At 44.7% G+C, this 20,707-nt stretch overlaps 2 protein-coding genes across 2 annotated transcripts in view; both read left to right on the forward strand.

The window, feature by feature from the left end:
• The first annotated feature begins 633 nt into the window (after positions 1-633).
• LOC111818999 (zinc finger protein 555-like) overlaps positions 634-20,707 on the forward strand; it is a 52,742-nt gene continuing 32,668 nt past the window's right edge. Inside the window, exons 1-3 of the mRNA XM_023733294.1 lie at positions 634-731; positions 5,307-5,433; positions 5,900-6,083. Coding sequence (XP_023589062.1) covers positions 729-731; positions 5,307-5,433; positions 5,900-6,083 — 314 coding nt within the window. The 5' untranslated portion in view covers positions 634-728. The remainder of the gene's footprint in view (positions 732-5,306; positions 5,434-5,899; positions 6,084-20,707) is intronic.
• LOC101359551 (zinc finger protein 14-like) lies at positions 5,975-7,622 on the forward strand. Its single transcript, XM_023733293.1, has one exon. It carries the CDS (start codon positions 6,635-6,637, stop codon positions 7,601-7,603), a length of 969 nt encoding a protein of 322 aa, XP_023589061.1. The 5' UTR covers positions 5,975-6,634; the 3' UTR covers positions 7,604-7,622.

Here is a 20,707-nt window from a genome sequence, read left to right on the forward strand (position 1 = left end):
AATAATATTCAGTCGAGTTTTACAGAAGCAAACTAGAAATAGAAATGCACCTGTTTAATGAACTTAATAAAAAAAATCAAAGATTCCGAGACCAACTAGAAAAAACGTTTCTCCTGAAAATTCATCCACGATAATGTCAATTTTTAGTGCAGGTGTTGAGATATAGGCAGAGGTCCCTGCGTGGTCCCGTCCGACCCCTGACCCCGGGGACACCAGGCCCTCTTGTCCTCGCCCTGCCTGGGCGCCCCTCCAGCTCTGGACGTGGGGTCGGCCTCCTGGAAGCCGAATCTGCAGTTCCTGCGCGCACCCGTGTCCCCGCGTCCAGGGAGGAGACGCAGGAAGTTCCGGGACGACGCCCGTATTCGCCCGCAGCCAGAGCGCATGCGTCCAATGCGCACGTCCCGGGGGTGGGGCCAGAGGAAGCCACGCCCCCCGGCCAAGCATCTTCCGCCCTTTTGTCATTCAGCCGTCCAGGAGATTGGCCGGCTGGAGAACTATCCAATCAGAGCCTTCGGGGCGTGGCCGGCACACTGTCCAATCAGAGGCTCCTGGGCCGGGGCGCCGCTCCGTAAACCCACTTGACGTCCTCGTGCGCGTGACCTCAGTGCGAACGCGCCTCACCGCCCCCTAGCGGTCCCTGGTGTCCGAGTCCCTGTCCCCTCTCAGCTGCTCTGGGCGCCAGGCCGCAAGGAAGACGCTCTGGGGTCCCCCAGAAGCGGGACCGGGAGATGGTGAGCGTGGGCCGGGTGTCGGAGACTCGGGTGAGGGGAGAGGCCGGTTCAGAGCGGCTGAAAGCGGTCGTGCGCGCGACCCCGGTGTCCCCACCCCACTCCGTGTCCTGTCCGTCCCCGCGCGCAGCGACCTCGCCCCCGGCCCGGAGCTCTGCTGCCCGACAGACCGTGAGGGAGGGTCCTACTTGGTCTGCATGGTCTGTACGTTACATTAAAAGAGCTTGAAAGATGGGTTAAAATACTTGGAAAAGGCGAGAAAGACGCGAATTTCAGGAAAAATATTGCAAATGTTCAAATCTTGCATTCCATTTGTTAAAAATTCTTGCTCACCTTTTTTCTCCCCAGAACGCGTGTCCTAAGTTTTTTAGGTGTGTATTGAGTCCTAAAAGGTGCCTTACACTTTTATTTCCCCCTTTGTACATAAACATTGGGTTTGAGTGATTTTGCTGGGTTCTTCAGTCACTGAGTTTGTCCCTTTTAAAATATGCCAAAGTGGGTTTGTACCTTTATAAATGTTAGCGTGTAGATAATTAGATCTGGATTCCCTAATCAGTAAACTCATTGCTAATTAAAATTTAAAACTATTTTAAAAAAGTAAAATATCGTTTGTATTTATTTGTTTAAACTTAATGAAGCATTCAAAGATTTAAAAAAGATTGCATGAGGTTTCCATATACGGGGCTGGTAGACGACTGTTCTTTCCATGGATCTAGTTGTGGATTCCTGTGCTAATACTATAGTGTCTTGATTACTGCAGTTTTAAAATCCTTGTCCTATATTAGACAACCTCCACCTTGTTCTTCGCACCATTTTGGTTATTCTTGGACATTTGTTCTTCATATATGTTTTCAGTGTTTCCTAAGGTCTAAAACATCTGCTTTTAAGAATTTGATGGAGTTTTATTAAGACCATAGTTCTCTTTAGAGGACGCTGACATCTTGGTTGCACTGAATCTTCTAAGAACTCGTGCCATCTTTCCATTTCTTTCATTCTGCTTTGATGTTACCCAGTAATTTTTTTTACCTGATTTTAGGCCAGTTTTTAGTTCACAGGGAAATTGAGCAGAAAGTACAGAGAGTCCCCATGTAGCTCTTCTTCCCAGCACACTGTTCTGTTACTTAACATATTTTGCTCCATTCCATTATGGTACGTTTGTCACAGTGGATGAACCATTAGGGATCCATTGCTTAACTGAAATTCGTAGTTTACAGTAGAGTTCTCGCTCTGAGTTTTCCAGTTCTATGAATTTTGACAAATGCTGAATGCCGTGGGTCCACCATTGCAGTATTGTACAGAACAGCTTCATTTCCCTGAAATTCATCTGTGCTCCGCCTAGGCATCCCTCTCCGCTCAATCCCTGGCAACTACGGACCTTTTTACCATCTCTGTAGTTCTCCCTTTCCCAGAATGTCATCCAGTTAGAATCAGATAGCATGTAGTTTTTTCAGACTGGCTTCCTTCACTTAACAACATGCATTTCAGGGTCCTCCATGTCTTTTGGCAGCTCATGTCTTTTCATCGCTAAGTAATACTCCATGTTATGGATGTACCACAGTGGTTATCCATTTACTTATTGGACATCTTAGTTGCTTCCAGTTTTTGGTAATTTTGAAGAAAGGGGCTTATAAACATTCATATGCAGGTGTTCATTTGCACCTACCGTTTTAGTTCATTTGGATAAATACCTGGATTGTGTGGTAAGTCTGTGTTTAACTTTGTAAGAAACTGCCAGATTGTCTCCCAAAGTGGCTGTACCATTTTGCTTTCCTACCAGCAGCATAGGAGAGTGCCTGGGACTCCGCGTCCTCAGGAGTGTTGGGTGTCATCAGTGGCTTGGATTTTAGTCATTGTAATAGGTGTGTAGTGGTGCCACATTGTTCTCAGTTGCGGTTCTCTAATGAAATGTGTTGAGCATCTTTTCACATGTTTACTTTTTATCTGTGCATGATATACGTACAGGCAATCACTCGGTTACGAATGAGATCTGTTCCTAAGTGTGACTTTAAGAATTTGTAGGGAGTCAGAATAGGTGCATACGGTTCCTATTAAGCCTTACTTTAGTGCAAGAAAAGGCTTGAAGCCTTTTCAATGATTTAAAAGCTGCACATGCAGCAAGTGAAGGTGATTGTGATGAAGAATTGCAAGTAGGAGTTGGTTCAGTCGTTTCAAAGTGAGGACAAATTTATAGAACATTAATGGACAAGGACGAGTTTGTATGTAAGGCGGAGGTTTGTAACCTAGGGACTGCCCATGTCCATATATCTGGTATCTGTATATTTTTGGTGAGGTGTCTTTGCCCTTTTGCCCATTTTGGAATTGGGTTATATGCTTTCTTACTGAGTTTTAAGTGTACTTTGTGTATTTTGGAAACATCCTTTATGAGAGATGTGTTTCGCAAATATTCTCTCCCTGTCTGTGACTTGCCATTTCAATCTCTTAATAGTGGCCTTCATAGAGCAGAAGTTTAATTTTAATGAAGTATAACTTATCATGGTTTTCTCATGTGGATGGTGCTTATGGTGGTGTATCTACAAAATCATCTCCAAACCCAAGGTCACCTAGATTTTCTCTTATCTTATGTTCCGTGAATTGTATAATATTGCTCCTTACATTTAGGTCTGCGATCCATTTTAAGTTAATTTTTATGAAGGATGTAAGCTCTGTGTCTAGAGTCCTTTGTTTTTGCACGTGGAAGCCCAGTAAGTCTAGCATCATTTGTGGAAAAGCACTACAGGTAGCTGTACCCAGGGCGATTAAGGCTGACCCAGGGAGTGCACATCACTGTGTACCAACGCTATAGGTATTCCTATCCTGCTGCTGCTCTGCTGAATAGGTAAATTCTAGCATCCTAATTCTTGCACGGCAGTATTTTCTCTGTCTCCTACTTATGGATGTAAGTCTATTGATGATTGAAATGTGGTTGCATCATACCTCATCTACATTACTTGAGGGGAGGAGAATCAGCATCAGTACAAAGCTGATTTCTGTGAGGTGGAGGTCACACATACCTTCACTCTCCAACCTTTTTTTTTTTTTTTTATCATGTCTGACACCAGCCATTCTCCCCATGGCACTCTCTACTTCTCTACTGGGTTTGATAATTCGTTGCAAAAGCCACACAGAACTCACTGAGCCTGTGGTAACTGTTAGATAAGTTAAGATTAATACTTCTACAAAAGAATATTTTCATTGAGCCAATTGGACCTGTCTCCTTCCAACGGCCAGAGTTCTTGAAGATGCTGTTACTAGCTGGCCCTTGCTGCAAGTTGGGTTTCCTTAGGCCACTTGGCCTCTCATGTTTGGTGAGGGGAATAGAAGGAATAGTTCTCAGTTCTTCAAAGGTTTTTTTATTCTTTAAAATTTCTTCTAGGTTTGACCCTGTGGTGAAATGGGTTCCTTTATGTGGCCTTTTGTCTTGGTTCTGTGAAAGAGAAAAAAGGGGAGACAACTTGGGAGGTTTTTCTCCTGGGCCCTGAGGGGTTCTTACAGTTTCCCTAGTTCTTTGGAGAAGCCAGTCCCTGCCGGGAGAAAATATTAGTTATTATGCAAGTAGATGGAGACACTTCCAGTCCAGTGAGGAGATTGGTCAGTTTAGTCCAGCAAGGGGATTGGTCAGTTATTGTGCAGATAATGGCTTGAAAATCTGCCCAATTGGATTGAGCCACTTGCCTATATAAGGAGCCAACCCCACAAAGATGGTCAGAGGCAAGCAGAGAAGAAAAGAGAGAAGCAGACAAAGAGAAACAGCTGAGCGTCTTCAGGCAGAAGGCTTGACAGTGGAGCTAAAGATGTTGAAATGCAGGTCAAGGGCTGTAACACTGAAGACAACCAGAGGCCCGAGAGAGAAGAGAGAGGGAGGGAGAGAGAGCTGTGCTACACTAAAGAAGGGAGGGGGATATGTGCCTCACTTTGGGGTAGCCTTCCAGACCTTGCCTTGTGCTTCCTGAGCTGATCCTGAGTTGTAGCCTATTACTCCCCTAATAAACCCCGTAACTGTGAGTATGGTCTGTGAGTTGTGTGTGGCCAATGCAACAAATTACTGGAGCCAGGAGAGAAGTAAAGAGTGCCGTGTGGAGGGCGGCTGGTGTCAGAATTGGTAAAAAAGATTGGAGAGTAGAGGTATGTCTGACCTCCACCCTGTAGGAATCACCGTTGGGGTGATGCTGATTATCATCCCCCCCTCCTGAAGTTAGGTGAGATCTGGTGCTACCAGATCTCAGACCCTTTGCTTGATGTAGTGCTGAGTGATGTGGTGAGCAGTAGGGAAGGAGATGAAATTTTTTTTAACATGGAGTTGATAATCATAAAGTAGAAAGAGTTGTTACATGTCTATAGTATTAAGCTCATTTTTTTGGTGTACCCTGAACCCTTCTGATAGGAGTATGACTTCAAGTGGTTGCAGTGTTGTTAGTGCTGTTTCTGTGTTAGTGTAGACAGAGAGTAAGAGTTCTGATGCTTGATTCTTAGGGTAGTTGGTGGGAGACCACAGAATCTTGTTTGAACTGCTTATGAATGAAGTCCTCCAGTGCTGTCAGCTTCACCCATCCTCCTGCACACATACATCATATGTTTTAGGAGTCCGTGATATTTGAGGATGTGGCTGTGGACTTCACTCTGGAGGAGTGGGCATTGCTGGATCCTGCTCAGAGGAAGCTCTACAGAGATGTGATGCTGGAAACCTTCAGAAACCTGGCCTCACTAGGTAAGAATGACATTACTCCTTCACATAGTTATTTAGAGAACAATCACTTCTAGCTCATAAGGCTGTTCCAAGACTTGAAATGTGTTGAGAGGAATACACTGGTCAGTAAGACATACATGGTCACCGCCATCATGGTGCTAGAGTTTTAAGTTTCTCCATGACCATGAGAATCTGTATATTGAGTTTTTTTTTTTCCTGACTTTGTGAAAAGACCTGAAGTTCCCTTAGTGTTGTGAAGACTTAATGCCATCAGTGTGGATATAGGTTTCACAGCTCATTTTGAGGCTTGGAGAAGTTTGGACCCTCGTGAGGATTTTACTATGTCTATGAAATTGCTTTCTCTTTGGCCCCTGGGGACTTTTAGTGATAAAGCCCTGAAACAGCTAAGTTTCTCAACCTCTTTTTTTACTAACAGATCCTTTCTTCCTTGTAAGATTTTGTTCACTTTTTTTTTTTTTTGTTTCAGATGATGAGACTCAATTTAAGGACATTGGGTCAGTTTCTCTACAGAATATTTATGGGAAACAAATATTTAAGGGGCATAAAATACTAAAGTTTACAAGAAGGGATTCTTTGGCCTCCATTTTAGGAAAAATTTGGGAAGGCCTTAGCATTGAAGATCAGCACAAAAACCTTGGGAAGTATCTGAGGTGAGTTGCACTTAAAAGAGAAAGCAGTGTCCCAGGAGAGAATCTTAGTATTTGTTGAAATTAGAGCAGTGAATGAACAAGCAGAAACCACACATATGCCTAGCTGCATTTTTGTTCATTCACAAGAAAATTTTCACAAAAAAGTTTCATTAATTTGACTTATACATTGAGTGTTTGAACCATAAATCAGTAGGAAATAATTGTAAGGAAACCCCATATGTAAGAAATATTAATAGTTGTGCTTGTGCCCTTTTTGAGAGCATTTAGTTTATTCTACTCTAACAATTCAAATAGGCCCAAAAACCTACTTTTTTTACTGACATGATTAACTGAGTAAAATGGAATCCTAATATTTATTAGTAAATATTAATAAATTGTTGTTGTTAGGTGTCAAGTCAGTTCCAACTCACAGCAACACTATACACAACAGAACGAAACACTGCCCCATCCTGCACCATCCTCACAATTGTTGCTATGCTTGAGCCCATTGTTAATATATGAATCATTAATATACTATAAATAACATACTTCCCTATTTTAACAGAAATCATATGGTTGAGAGACTCTGTGAAGGTACTAAACGTAATAGATGTGGAGAAACTTTCAGCCAGATTCCAAATATTAGTATGTACAAGAAAACTCTTACTGGAGTCAATCCATACAGATGCAGTGAGTGTGGAAAAATCTTCATACATCATACCTCCCTTAAGAGGCACATTGCAAATCACACTGGATACAAACCATATCAGTGTCAGGAATGTGGGAAATCCTTTCGGTTTCCATCAGACCTAAGAACGCATGTGAAAAGTCACAGTGGAGAAAGACCTTACGCGTGTAAATTATGCAGTAGAACCTTCATTTATCTCCATTCCTTTTTAAGACATGAAAGGACCCATACTAAAGAGAAACCGTATGAATGTAAGGAATGTGGGAAAACCTTCAAGTGTCACTCATCTTTACCAGTACATATGAGAATGCACAATGGAGGGAAACCCTATGAATGTAAACAATGTGGCAAAGTCTTTCTTTGTGCCCCATCTTTACAAAATCATATGAGATTGCACAGTGGAGAGAAAACCTATGATTGCAAGCAATGTGGGAAAGCTTTCATTCATCCGACACACCTTCAAAGACATATGAGAACACACACAGGAGAAAAACCCTATGAATGTAAGCATTGTGGGAAAGCCTTCAGTGATAGTGATTACTTTCAAAGACATGAAAGAACCCATAGTAAAGAGAAACCCTTTGAATGTAAGGAATGCGGGAAAACCTTCAAGTGGTCATCATCTTTACGGACACATAAACGATTGCACAGTGAAGAGAAAACTCATGAATGTAAACAATGTGGCAAAGTCTTCCTGCTTTCCTCTTCATTACAACAACATACGAGATTGCACAGTGGAGAGAAACCAGGGTTTCGAACCGGTTCATTCCAGTTTGAACCCCTGCTGAGAATTTGCATTTCCACCTCAGATATACTGAGTCAGAATCTACATTTTAACGACATCCCCAGGTGATTCTTTATGTATAATGAATTTTGAGAACAACTGCTCTACTAGTGGTTCTCAGAATTGGTCCCAACCAGCAGCATTAGCATTACCTAGTGTCTTAGTTATCCAATGCTGCTAAAACAGAAATACCACAAGTGGACGGTTTTAACAAACAAATTTATTTTCTAACTGTTTAGGAGCCTGGATGTCCAAATTTAGGTTGCTGGCTCTAGAGGAAGGCTTTCTCTCTGTTGGCTCTGAAGGAAGGCCCTTGTCTTTTCTGAGCTTCTGCTACTGGGTGGTCTTCATGTGGCTTGGCATCTCTCTTCCCCATCTCTGCTCCACTTTCTTGCTTGTTTAATTTCTTTTATATGTCAAAGGAGATTGACTTAAGACACAGCCTACACTAATTCTGCCTCATTTACAAAGAAAACCCATTCCCAAATGAGATTATAACCACAGCTATTTGTTGTTGGGTGCCATCAAGTTGATTCAGACTCATAGCGACCCTGTGTTACAACCATCCCCACAGTCGTTGCTATGTTGTAGCCCACTGTTGCAGCCACTGTGTCAGTCCATCTCATTGAGGGTCTTCCTCTTTTTCGCTGACCCTCTATCAATCATGATGTCCTCCAGCGACTGGTCCTTTATGATAACATGTCCAAAGTTCGTGAGGTGAAGTCTTGCCATCCTCACTTCTGAGGAGCATTCTGGCTGTACTTCTTCCAAGACAGATTTGTTCATTCTTCTGGCTGTCCATGGTACATTCAACATTTTTCAACACCATAATTCAAAGGCATCAGTTCTTCAGTCTTTCTTATTCATTGCCCAGCTTTCACATGCATATGAGATGATTGAAAATACCATGGCTTGGGTCAGGCATACCTTAGTCCTCAAAGTGACATCTTGCTTTTTAGCACTTTAAAAAGTTCTTTTGCAGCAGATTTCCCCAATGCAGTATGTCATTTAATTTCTTGACTGCTGCTTCCATGGGTGTTGATTGTGGATCCAAGTAAAATGGTATCCTTGATAAATTCAATATTATCTCCATTTATCATAATGTTTTTTATCCGTCACTTGCAAGGATTTTTGTTTTCTTTATGTTGAGGTGTAATCCATACTGAAGGCTATAGTCTTTGATCTTCATCAGTAAGTGCTTCAAGTCCTCTTCACTTTCAACAAGCAAGGTTGTGTCTTCTGCATATCGCAGTTTGTTAATGAGTCTTCTTCCAATCTTGATGCCACGATTTTCTTCATAGTCCAGGTTCTTGGATTATTTGCTCAGCATACAGATTGAGTAAGTATAGTGAAAGGATACAACCCTGACACACAACTTTCTTGATTTTAAACCACTCCGTATCTCCTTGTTCTGTTTGAATGACTGCCTCTTGGTCTATGTACACGTTCTACATGAGCACAAGTATTTTGGAATTCCTATTCTTCTCAATGGTATCCATAATTTGTTATGATTCACACAGTCAAATTCGTTTGCATAGTCAATGAAATACAGATAAACATCTTTCTGGTATTTTCTGCTTTCAGCCAAGATCCATGTGACATTAGCAATGATATCCCTCCTCCAACATCGTCTTCTGAATCTGGCTTGAATGTCTGGCAGTTCCCTGTCGATGTACTGCTGCAACTGCTTTTGAATTATCTTCAGCAAAACTTCACTTAAGTGTGATATTAATGATATTGTTCGATGATTTCTGCATTTTGTTGGATCATGTCTTAGTGATCTAGTGCTGCTATAACAGAAATACCACAGGTGGATGGATTTTAACAAAGCGAAATTTATTCTCTTGGCTACAAGTCCAAATTCAAGGCTTTCTCTCTGTGTCGGCCCTGGAGGAAGGTCCTTGTCATCAATCTTCCCTTGGTCTAGGAGCACCTCAGTGCAAGAACCTCAGATCCAAAGGACACACTCTGCTCCTGGTGCTGCTTTCTTGGTGGTATGAGGGCCCCATGTGTCTCTGCTCGCTTCTGTCTTTTATATGTCAGAAGAAATTGGCTTAAGACACTAATCTTGTAGACCTTATCAGTATAACTGCCGCTAATCCATCTTATTACATCATAGTGATAGAGTTTACAACATAACGAAATCACATCAGATTACAAAATGGTACACAATCATACAATACTGGGAATCATGACCCAGCCAAGTTGACAGATATTTTTTGGGGACACAATTCAATCCATGACAGATCACCTTTCTTTGGAATGGGCATGAATATGGATCTTGTCCAGTTGGTTGGCCAGGTAGCTGTCTTCCAAATTTCTCGGCATAGACGAGTGAGTGCTTCCAGCATTGCACTCATTTGTTGAAACAGCTCAATTGGTATTCTATCAATTCCTGGAACCTTGTTTTTCACCAGTGCCTTCAGTGCAGCTTGGACTTCTTCCTTCAGTACCATTGTTTTTTGATCTTATGCTATCTCCTGAAATGTTTGAACATCAACCAATTCTTTTGGTACAGTAACTCTTTTGTATTCCTTCCATCTTCTTTTGATGCTCCCTGCGTCATTCAGTATTTTGCCCATAGGATCCTTCACTGTTGTAACTTAAGGCTTGAGTTTTTCTTTGGTTCTTTCAGCTTGAGAAATGCCAAGTGTGTTCTTCCTTTTTTGTTTTCTAATTCCAGGTCTTTGCACGTTTCATTGTAACACTTTGTCTTCTCAAGCTGCCCTTTGAAATCTTCTGTTCAGCTCTTTTACATGATCAGATATAGGGGATATGGTTTACAACACATTTTTGGGGGGACACACTTCAATCCATAACACCTGGGAACTTGTTAGAAATGCAAATTCTCAGCAGGGGTTTGAAATGGAACTAGTTCGAAACTGAGAGAAACCCTATGACTGTAAGCAGTAAGGGACAGCCTTCAGTTGACTGCCACACCTTTAGAGACTTATGAAAACACACACTGGAGAGAAACTCTATGAACATAAGCAATGTGGAAAAGCTTTCAGTGAACATGCTTTCAAAGACATATGACAATATGTTGTTAGGTGCCGTCGAGTTGGTTCCGACTCATAGTGACTCTGTGTACAACAGAAGGAAACACTGCCTGGTCCTGCACCATCCTCACAGTTGTTATGCTTGAGCCCGTTGTTGCAGCCACTGTGTCAGTCCATCTCATCGAGGGTCTTCCTCTTTTTTGCTAACCCTCTACTCTAGAAAGCACGATGTCTTTCTCCAGGGACTGATCCCTCCTGATAACCTGTCCAAAGTATGTGAGAGGAAGTCTCACCATCTTTGCTTCTAATGAGCATTCTGGCTGTACTTCTTCCAAGACAGATTTGTTCATTCTTCTGGCAGTCCATTGTATGGACATGTGAGAATATACACTGGACAAAAAAACCTGTGAATTTATGTAATGTGGGAAAACAGTCGATCGTCATTCCTGCTAGTACATGTGAACATGCTCACTGGTGAGAAACCCAGTGAATGTAAGGAATGTGAAAAAACTTCAAGTTCCCCTCATTTTTAACACAACATATGAGAGTGCACACTGGAGAGACACCCTATGAATGTAAGCAGTGTGGGAGAGGCTTCAGTCAACTGTCACACTTTAAAGAACATTTGGCAGTGCATACTGCAGAGAAGCTATGAATGTAAGCAATGTGGAAAAGCTCTTTCTTCACCTCTTTAACATACCATGTGAGAACACACACCAGAGACGAACAGTATAAATGTCAGATGAGAAAACCTCCTAAAAAGTAAATCATGTATCATGCTCTAGAAAATTCACGCCAGGAGAAAATGTTTATATATGTGTATAGTGAAATGAGTTCCTTTATGTGGCTACTTTTGCCTTGGTTTTTTTGAAAAACAGCTTGAGATTTTTTCCCCCTAAGCCCTAAGGAATTAGCATTGCTCTAGTTTTCTACCCCAGAGGGTTTGTTGCTTTTGTCCAGGTTGATTGACATTTCCTGGGTAAACTGTAAACAACTTGTAGTTTGATACTTTTTGTCTTGTCCTTACCTGCAGTCTGTCCTGTGATTGCTATGCATCTTGCAGGGTTTGGTCAATAGACTATAAGATGAAGTGTCTGTGGCCTACCAAGAGGGGATTGGTCAGTTTGTGGCCCTGGTAGGAGGGACCATGTCTTGAAATTGACAAGGAGTTGTGTATATAAGCAGACAACACCACAGAGTTTTCATAGACAGAAGAAAAGAAGCAGAAGGAAGAAGAGAGAAAACAGAAGCAGAGAGAGAGAGGACTCAAGGAACCTCCTAAAAGAGCTGTAACAAAGGTTAAGGGCTATAACACTTAAGGCAGTGAGAGGTCCAGAAGGGGCCCAGTGGTCAGAGCCAACGGTGACAGACAACAGGGCCAAGAGGAGCCTCTCCTGAGGGGACTGAGAGAAAGCCTGCATGGCTGAGAGGAGCTGAGAGAGCTCGCCTGCACTGCAGAAGGAAAACTTTGCCTTCATGCTTCCTGATTCTGATCCTGAGTTGTAGCCTGTTGATCCTGATCTCAAGTTGTACCCTGTTTCTTAATAAATAACTGTAAGTATGGTCTGAGTTCTATGATTGCAGTGGATCATCGAACCCAGCAAAGTAGTAGAGAGTGCTGTGGGCGGGATGGCTGGTGTCAGAATTGGTAAGAAGGTTGGAGAGAGGAGGTGTGTCTGACCTTCACTTCATAGGAATCAACCTTGGGCTGATCTTCCACCCTGAAGCTAGACAGGTTCTGGCGCTGCTACCACTGACCCTGTTTTACAGCGTGGTATTGCCTTTCCTTTATCAGTGCCTCATCCATAAAGTGGACTATAGGGAGTGAATTTATAATCCTTTTCAGGAATAAACATGTAAGTGAGAAAGAATACTCTTAGAACTCTTTTAGCTATACCCATTGCCTATACTCGATTCTGGCTTACAGTGACCCTGTAGGACAGAGTAAAACTGCCCCATACAGTTTCCAAGGAGCGGCTGGGGGATTCAAACTGCCGACCTTTTTGTTAGCAGCCAACCTCTTAACCACTGTGCCACCAGGGCTCCATTTTCTTTTAGCTATAGTACATAAAATTTGTCGGTGTTTTTTCTCATTCAGTAAGTAAAAGTTTTACCTTTCCATTTTCAAGTTTTGTTATATATTATGCCATCAAAATTTTTTTCTTTTAAAAAAGAAGGCGCTCAGACACTAGACGTTTGTCCTTCAGATGGCTCCCAGCATACAGCGTGGACCGCACATGAGAGAGCTGTGCCCCAGTGACTCCTGGGAGTTTTATCTTCTCTGTGGTGCACAGGCACAGCTCCGTGGGGTGGCGCTCTCCCCTGTAGCGCAGGTTCTCCCAGGCTGAGAAGGGGATATAGGCCATGGACTGAAAAAGAAGTGGAGGAAGCCCACCTCCGCTGTCCCTCCCCTCAGCTTCCGGTCCCCTGTTCCCAGATATCGCATTTCCTTGGCTCTTCTTGGCTCGATGGGAGATGTGTGGTGTGAGCTTCCAGGCCTCCACCCTTACACAGCTTTGGATGAGCTAGGGTGGTTTATTTTGGTACATAACCAAAGGGTCAGTTGTTGGAAACCACCAGCTGCTCTGTGGGAGAAAGATGTGGCAGTCTGCTTCCATAGAGATTTATGGTATCTTGACTTGTTTGTCTTAACTTTTTGTCACATCTGGTTAAATCACCGTTAATTTTCTCTCTCAACTTTAATGAATATATTCTAGGAATAAAAGGGTCAATTCTGCCATGTCTATTACTGTTTATTTGTGCATTTGTCCTTAGTATTAGTGTCAAATCATGATTTCCTCGCAGAAATGTATAAAACCAAATGTTAGTTTTGAAAATGTTATAGAATATAATCATAAAACCCACTTACCCAATATATTGCAGAATTAAATTACTGACTGGTGGAGCCATTGAACTCTCTTGCTTGGTGAACCTCTGATTTTTCTTCCAGATATTCAGAAACTCAATATAAGCCCAATAGTAGCCAGTAGTGAGAAATCTTATGTCAAACTTATAATTAGCAATCCTCTTTTTGTCTTTAGGGAACTGTTTTTTTAAGGAGACATTTAATATTTGGTTATGAATCCCGTGGAGCATCTTGAAGCCTCTTGCATGTGGGCCTCCATTTGGGAGGCTGTGGGATTGGCCCCTTTGCTGGTGTGAGTCGTCCTGGCTCTGTTGTTCAGTTGGTGTGGAATAATGGGATTCTTCTACCAGTTTCAGTCAGTATCATCTGGCCCAGCTATCTCGTATATAGGACATCCTTACTGCAAAAATATGAGTAGTTAAATTAACTAAAAATATATTTCCAGAAGTCAAGTCCCCATAAGGATAAAGACAGGAGCATGTGATCTTAAAAAGGAGCCCTGGTGATGCAGTGGTTAAGTGATCCACTGGTAACCAAAAGGTTGGCGGTTCTAAACCACCAGCCACTCTGTGGGATAAAGACCTAGCAATCTGCTTCCTTAAAAATTCCTAAAAAACCCTTGCTATGGAGTAAACCTTTATGGAAGCAGACTGCTAGCACTTTCCTCCCGTGGAGCAGCTGGTGTGTTCAAATCACCAACCTTTTGGTAGTAGCCAAGTGCTTTAACCACTGTGCCACCAAGGGTCCTGTCTTAGGCTGGGTTCTCTAGAGAAGCAAAACCAGTGAAGTGTCTATATATATATAGAGAGAGAGATTTATATCAAAGAAATGGCTCACGTGATTGTAGAGGCGGGAAAGTCCCAAGTCCATGGGTCAGGCTGGGGGCTTCTGACTCATGTAGCTGCAGGGGCTGGCAGGTCAGACAGGAGGCCTCTGGCTCCTAAGCTGTGGAGGCTGACAAAGCCCAAGATTGGCAGGTAAGGTGGCAGGCCACTGGCTCATAGACTGGAGGTTGATGAATCCCAAGATCTGCAGGTAAGCTGCTAGCTCAAGTCACAAGAACCTGAGGTCCGATGAACAGGGGCCAGCTGCAGGATCCAGAGCGAGCAAAAGCCCGTGAGCCTTGCCAGAGAGTCTACCTATATTGGATGCAGGCCACCTCCAAGGAAACTCCCTTTGGCTACTCACAGATTTCACCATGGAGGTGATCACATACCAGAGCTCATCAGGGAGATGATGACATTATTATACGACTGCCAAACCACATCAGAACGGCCAACCCACTGAGAATCGTGGCCCAGCCAAGTTAATACACAGCCTGAACCATCACAGCTCCCTAAAGACTACAGCCTTAGAAACTCATTGGGAAGTTCTACTCTGCCCTGTAGGGTAGCTGTGAGTCGGAAGTGACTTGATGGCACACGTGGTCCTTTAAGGCTCAGTGCCCCATCCTTACGTTGATCTTACTGCCCTGTGAACGCTAGTTTCCTTTTATTGTCATCTGAGAACTCAGTATGTATTTACAAATTTAAAGAATGTTTCTTTTTGAATGGATATATTTTCTTCATTTTCCTCCAGTATTTCTCAGAGTGCTGACTTACACATTACCAGCGTGGCATATGTTCGCAATATTTTAGCGGTCACTTGAGAAGATTTGAGAAGTAAATGATACCAGTTTTATTAATTTCTTGTACATCTGGTGAGCGTTCCTTATGTAAAGATAAATCAAGTTCAAATATATATTTGGCCAGGGCTGCAGGGTTCAAACTTGGCTCAGAGGACAAAAGCTGGGGAGTCCCCAGGTTTCCAGGTCTAAATCCCTGGATTGTGGGTGAGAAAGGGGGCGTGGGCCCCTCGCCCCATCCTGGTTACACACTCAGGGGGACGCAGACCCTTCATCACACGTGGAGCCCCCACTGTTCAGTGCGTCCCAAACACGGAGCAGGTCCCTGGGTGCCCCGCAGCCCCGTCCAACCCCTGACCCCGGGGACACCAGGCCCTCCTCTCCCCGCCTAGGCGCCCCTCCTGCTCTGGACGAGGAGTGGGTCCCCTGGAAGCCGAGTCTGGAATGCCCTGCGCGCACCTGCGTCGCCGCGTCCTGGAGGAGACGCGGGAGGCCGCGGAGCGGCGGTCAGCCTGGCTCGGAGCGCCTGTTTCAAAAGCTAAAGTCCCGCGTCCCGGGGCGGGGCCGAGAGCAAGGCCCGCCCACTCGGCACGTGCGCTCCCGATTCCCCTGTCACTCAGGTAACGGAGTGGGGTCCGAGAAGGAGCCCGGTCCCCGCGAGCTGCGTGAGCTCCTGTCCCGTCTGTCACTCAGAGAATGGGGGTGGGGCCTAGACGAATCCCCGCCTTCTGAGCAACAAGCGCGTCCACCTCTCCTGTCACTCAATCCTTCAGAGGTGGAGCCTCCTGGAACAATGTCCAATCAAGGGCTTCGGGGCGGGGGCCGGTCGCACTGTCCAATCAAGGGCCTTGGGGCGGGGCCTTGGTGGCGAGGCACCGCCCCTTAAGCCCGAGTGACGTCCTGCCCCGCGCTGCCCCGAGTGCCGGTGCCGTTCCTCTCAGCTGCGCGGGCCGCGGAGACCAGAAGCGGGCCGGCAAATAATGAATGGGTCCCCGTACCCCGCTCCGGGGTCTCCGGCCCCGAGTCAGCCGACGGCGGCTCGGCCCTTGGCCCCTCGGGCTCGCAGGGCGGGGCGCGCCGGCCCCGGGACCCCGGCGTCCTGTCTGTCCCCTCGCGCGGCGACCTCGCCCCCGGCCCGCAGCCCCGCGTCCCGCACAGACCGTGGGGCGACGGTCCGACTCGGTCTGCGGGGTCTCGGGTGAGAGGGGCTCTCAGGACCCCGTGTGCAGAGCCAGCGGGCTGAGCCCGGCAGGACGGGCTGTGCGGCCCACAGGGGACCCGGTTTCCCCGGAGGCTTCTGTATGTGTGGGCAGCAGGTGCCCAAATCCACGACCCTGTCCCCCGTGCCTAGCTCTGCCTACGGCGGGCATTGAATCCCCAAATTCCAGCCCCCTCCCCTCATTCCCAAACTCTTCCTTCCCCTTCTGTGGTCCACCTCAAGGACTTAACTATTTCCCGCCCGTGGTACTTTCGAACCAACTTAAAATTATTTATCGTGGTGTTTTAATGATCATTACTCCCGAGCCAGCGGATGGTTCTTTGTAATTGGCTTGTGTTGCATTGGGAACAGTGATCAAGAGAGGAGAATAAACACCCCCTGAAACCGGACCCTGTTAAACCTGCAGGCCTCTGTCCCCAGTGGCCTCCCTAGGGACGTATCAGCGGAAGCCGATTCGGGGTGAGGTTCCCTCTGCAGACGTCACTGGTGGGTCTGTCCTCTCAGCCCAGCCTCCTCCCTTCACTCTTCACACCAGTGTTGGAGTGTCACCTGGACGGGGGAGCAGAGGCCTGAAGCCAGTGACTCTAAGCAGAGTCCAAACTTGAGCCTTCGAAGGAGGTAAAGGAAGGCCCAGTCGCGTCGTCCCGGGGAGGCTAAGACCGTCAGTGTTCCCCAGCAGTCAGAACAAGGACCGAAGGCGCCATTTATGGGCAGAAGCGACAGAGCACGGACAGCCGCGGAGCCAGTGCAGATGTGCTTGGGAGGGAGAGAGGGGATGAGAAGGCTGCCCTCTGTGAGGGTGTTAATTATGGTTGACTCACAGCCACCACATGGGGTCGCTATGAGTCAGAATCAACTCCACAGCACCCAACAACAGTTGTGGTTCAGGAGACCTGAGAGCTGCAAATGGTTCAGTGCTGGACTACCAGCTGAAAGGGTGGCAGTCCAAACCCACCCAGAGACGTCGGAAGAAACGCCTGGCGATCGGCTCCTGAAACATCACAGCCTTGAAAACCCTATGAACAGTTCTCCTCCGCACACATGGGGTCTCCACGAGTCAGACTCTGGACCACAGCAAACAGCAACTACTGTGTTCGCCTCGGTGCTTTTTCCGGTTAATTGTTTTGTTTTCACGTCCAGGGTTGTCGGAGTGTGGTTTGTACCCATTGAGAAAACCTGTGAAGGTCAGCCTTAGCGACAGATTCCTTAGGGTTCTAGCTAAGGTGGAGAGTTTCTAGACTGTGTGGAGGGAAGAGGCAGCTGTGTGGAGCTCCAACTGTCCATTCCTGTGCTTGCTGCGTCCCAGGGACTGACCGTCCCTGGGCTACATCTCAACAGGGAGAGTCAGGACCCCAGGCTTGGGAAACTTTTACCTTGTGATAGTGGACTTTCCGATTGCTCTGGAACTGTTTGTTGAAAAGACCATTCTTCCTCCATTGAAACCCTTTTGCATCTTTGTCAAAAATCGGTTGGCCTTACTTGCGTTGACCTATTTCTGGGCTTTCTCTTCTGTTCCATTGATCTATCTATCGGTCCCCCTGCCAATACCACAGTCTTCAGCTTTCTAACATGTCTGGAAGTTGAGTTGCATGATATTTTGCACTTTTTTTTCCTTTCAAAATTGCTTTGGCTATTCTAGTTCTTTTGCCTTCCTGTGTAAGTTTTAAAATCGTTTTGTCTATATCTACAAAAAATCTTGCTAGGATTTTTATAGGCATTGTGAATTAGATTTAAATGTTAAGTAAAATGGCGCACTGTGGTGCCGGAAAGGAAGTGGGGATTCAGCAAGAGCCCCACAAGAGAACTGAAAGGAAGAGTGTATGACTCACAGATCCTGGAGGGAGTTTATGGCACACCGAGACAGCAAACAGGACCTGGGATTTGAGACTTTGTCAGCGTCCGGGGTGGTGGTGCAATTAGGCTCCTAAGGCCAGGGCCGGATTTGTCTACTTGAAGCAGAAGAGCAGGGTTTTGGGGAGCGCAAAGGGGTTCTTATCTGCTGGGGACAGAAGAGAAGGTTGAAGCTAGGCGAGCAGAACTGTTGCTCAGGAGGGTTGCTAGGGAAGGCATATCTGGAAATTACATTTGGGGGTGACTTTGCAGGCAGTTCTCCAGGGCACAAGTTTGCAGGAGTGGGTTAAAGCTGGCTTGACCATACAAAATGGAACGGAGAAAGGAGCAAAGTGTATAACAAGCCCTGGTGATGCTTACGGTGAAGCGCTTGGCTGCTAACCGAAATGTTGGTGGTTCAAACCTACCCAGCCCTCCAGGGGAGAAAGACCTGGCAATCTGCTCCCGTAAAGATAACAGCCTAGAAAACCCTATAGGGCAGTTCTACTCTGTCACATGGGGTCAACTCAACAGCACCCAAGAACAACAAGACAAGTCTACATATCAATTTGGGAAGAATTGTCATCTTTAGTATGTTGAGTCTTCCCATCCATGAATATAGCATGTCTCCATTTATTTAGACTTCTTTAATTTCTTCAGCATTTTGTAGTTTTCAGCATACAAGTCCTGTACATGTTTTGTACATGTTTTCTTTTTTTTGAACAATTACAAATGGCATTGTATTCTTTTTTTAATTGTGCTTTAAGTGAAAGGTTACAACTCAAGTTAGTCTCTCATACAGAAATTTATATGTACATTGCTATGTGACCCTAGATGCTCTCCCTATACTGTGACAGCACACTGCTCCTTTCCACCCCTGATTTCCCGTGTCCATTCAACCAGCTCCTGACCCTCTCTGCCTTCCCATCTCACCTCTGGACAGGAGCTGTCCATTTAGTCTCATGTATCTATTTAAGCTAAGAAGCACACTCTTCAGAAGTATCATTTTATGTCCCATAGTCCAGTCTAATCTTTGTCTGAAGAGCTGGCCTCAGGAATGACTTTAGTTCTGGGTTGACAGAGAGTCTGGGGGCCATGTCTTCCAGTCTCAGTCAAACCATTAAGTCTGGTCTTTTTACTAGAAATTGAGTTCTACACACAACTTTTCTCCTGCTCTGTCAAGGACTCTCTGTTGTGTTCCCTGTCAGGGCGGTCATTGGTGGTAGCCGGGCACCATCTAGTTCTTCTGATCTCGGGCTGATGAAGTCTCTGGTTTATGTGGCCGTTTCTGTCTCTTGGGCTAATACTTTCCTTGTATCTTTGGTGTTCTTCATTCTCCTTTGCTCCAGGTGGGTTGGTACAAATTGATGCATCTTAGATAGCTGCTTGCTAGCTTTTAAGACCCCAGATGCCACTCACCAAAGTGGGATGCAGAAGATTTTCTTAATAAATTTTGTTATGCCAGTTGACCTAGATGTCCCCTGAAACCATCGTCCCCAGACCCCGCCCCTGGTACTCTGTCCCTCGAACTGTTTTAGTTGTATTCAGGAAACTCCCCTGTAGTGTGTGTTGTCCTTCCCTTCACCTAAGATAATTCTTGTCTACTGTCTAGTTATTGAAACATCAAAGAATGTTTTCTTCTGTGTTTAAACCTTTTCTTGAGTTCTTATAATAGTGGTTTCATACAATATTTGTCCTTTTGCAACTGACTAAATTCACTCAGCATAATGCCTTCCAGATTCATCCATGTTATGTTTCACGGATTCATCATTGTTCTTTATCGTTGCGTAGTATTCCATTGTGTGAATATACCATAATTTGTTTATCCATTCATCCGTTGATGGGCACCTAGGTTGTTTCCATCTTTTTACTATCATGAACAGTGCTGCAATGAACATGGGTGTGCATATATCTATTTGTGTGATGGCTCTTATTTCCCTAGGATATGTTTCAAGGAGTGGGATTGCTGGATCATATGGTACTTCTATTTCTAGCTTTTTAAGGAAGCACCAAATTGATTTCCAAAGTGTTTGTACCAATTTACTTTCCCACCAACAGTGTGTAAGTGTTCCAGTCTCTCCACAACCTCTCCAGCATTTATTATTTTTTGTTTTTCGGATTAATACTAGCCTTGTTGGGGTGAGATGGTATCTCATTGTAGTTTCGATTTGCATTTCTCTAATGGCTAATGATCAGGAGCATTTCCTCATGTGTCTGTTAGCCACCTGTATGTCTTCTTTGGAGAAGTGCTTGTTCATATCTTTGCCTATTTTTTTTTTTTAGTTTTTTTTATTGTACTTTAGATGAAGGTTTACAGAACAATAGTTTCTCATTAAACAGTCAGTACACATATTGTTTTATGACGTTGCTTAACAACCCCACAGTATATCAGCACTCTCCTTTCTCAATGTTGGAGGACATTTTTTTTTTTTGGTGAAAATATACATAGCCAAAGATACACCATTTCAAAAATTTCTACATGTACAATTCAGTGACATCAATTACATTCTTCCAGTTGTGCCACTATTCTCACTATCCTTTTCTAAATTATTTCATCACCATTATCTTCAACTCACTATCCCCTAGGCTTCTCATCACACCCTTTGAGTTGCTGTTGTCAGTTTGATCTCACATA

This window comes from Trichechus manatus, unplaced genomic scaffold (genome assembly GCF_000243295.1).
Source record: "Trichechus manatus latirostris isolate Lorelei unplaced genomic scaffold, TriManLat1.0 scaffold00057, whole genome shotgun sequence".
Classification (NCBI taxonomy): Eukaryota; Metazoa; Chordata; class Mammalia; order Sirenia; family Trichechidae; genus Trichechus; species Trichechus manatus.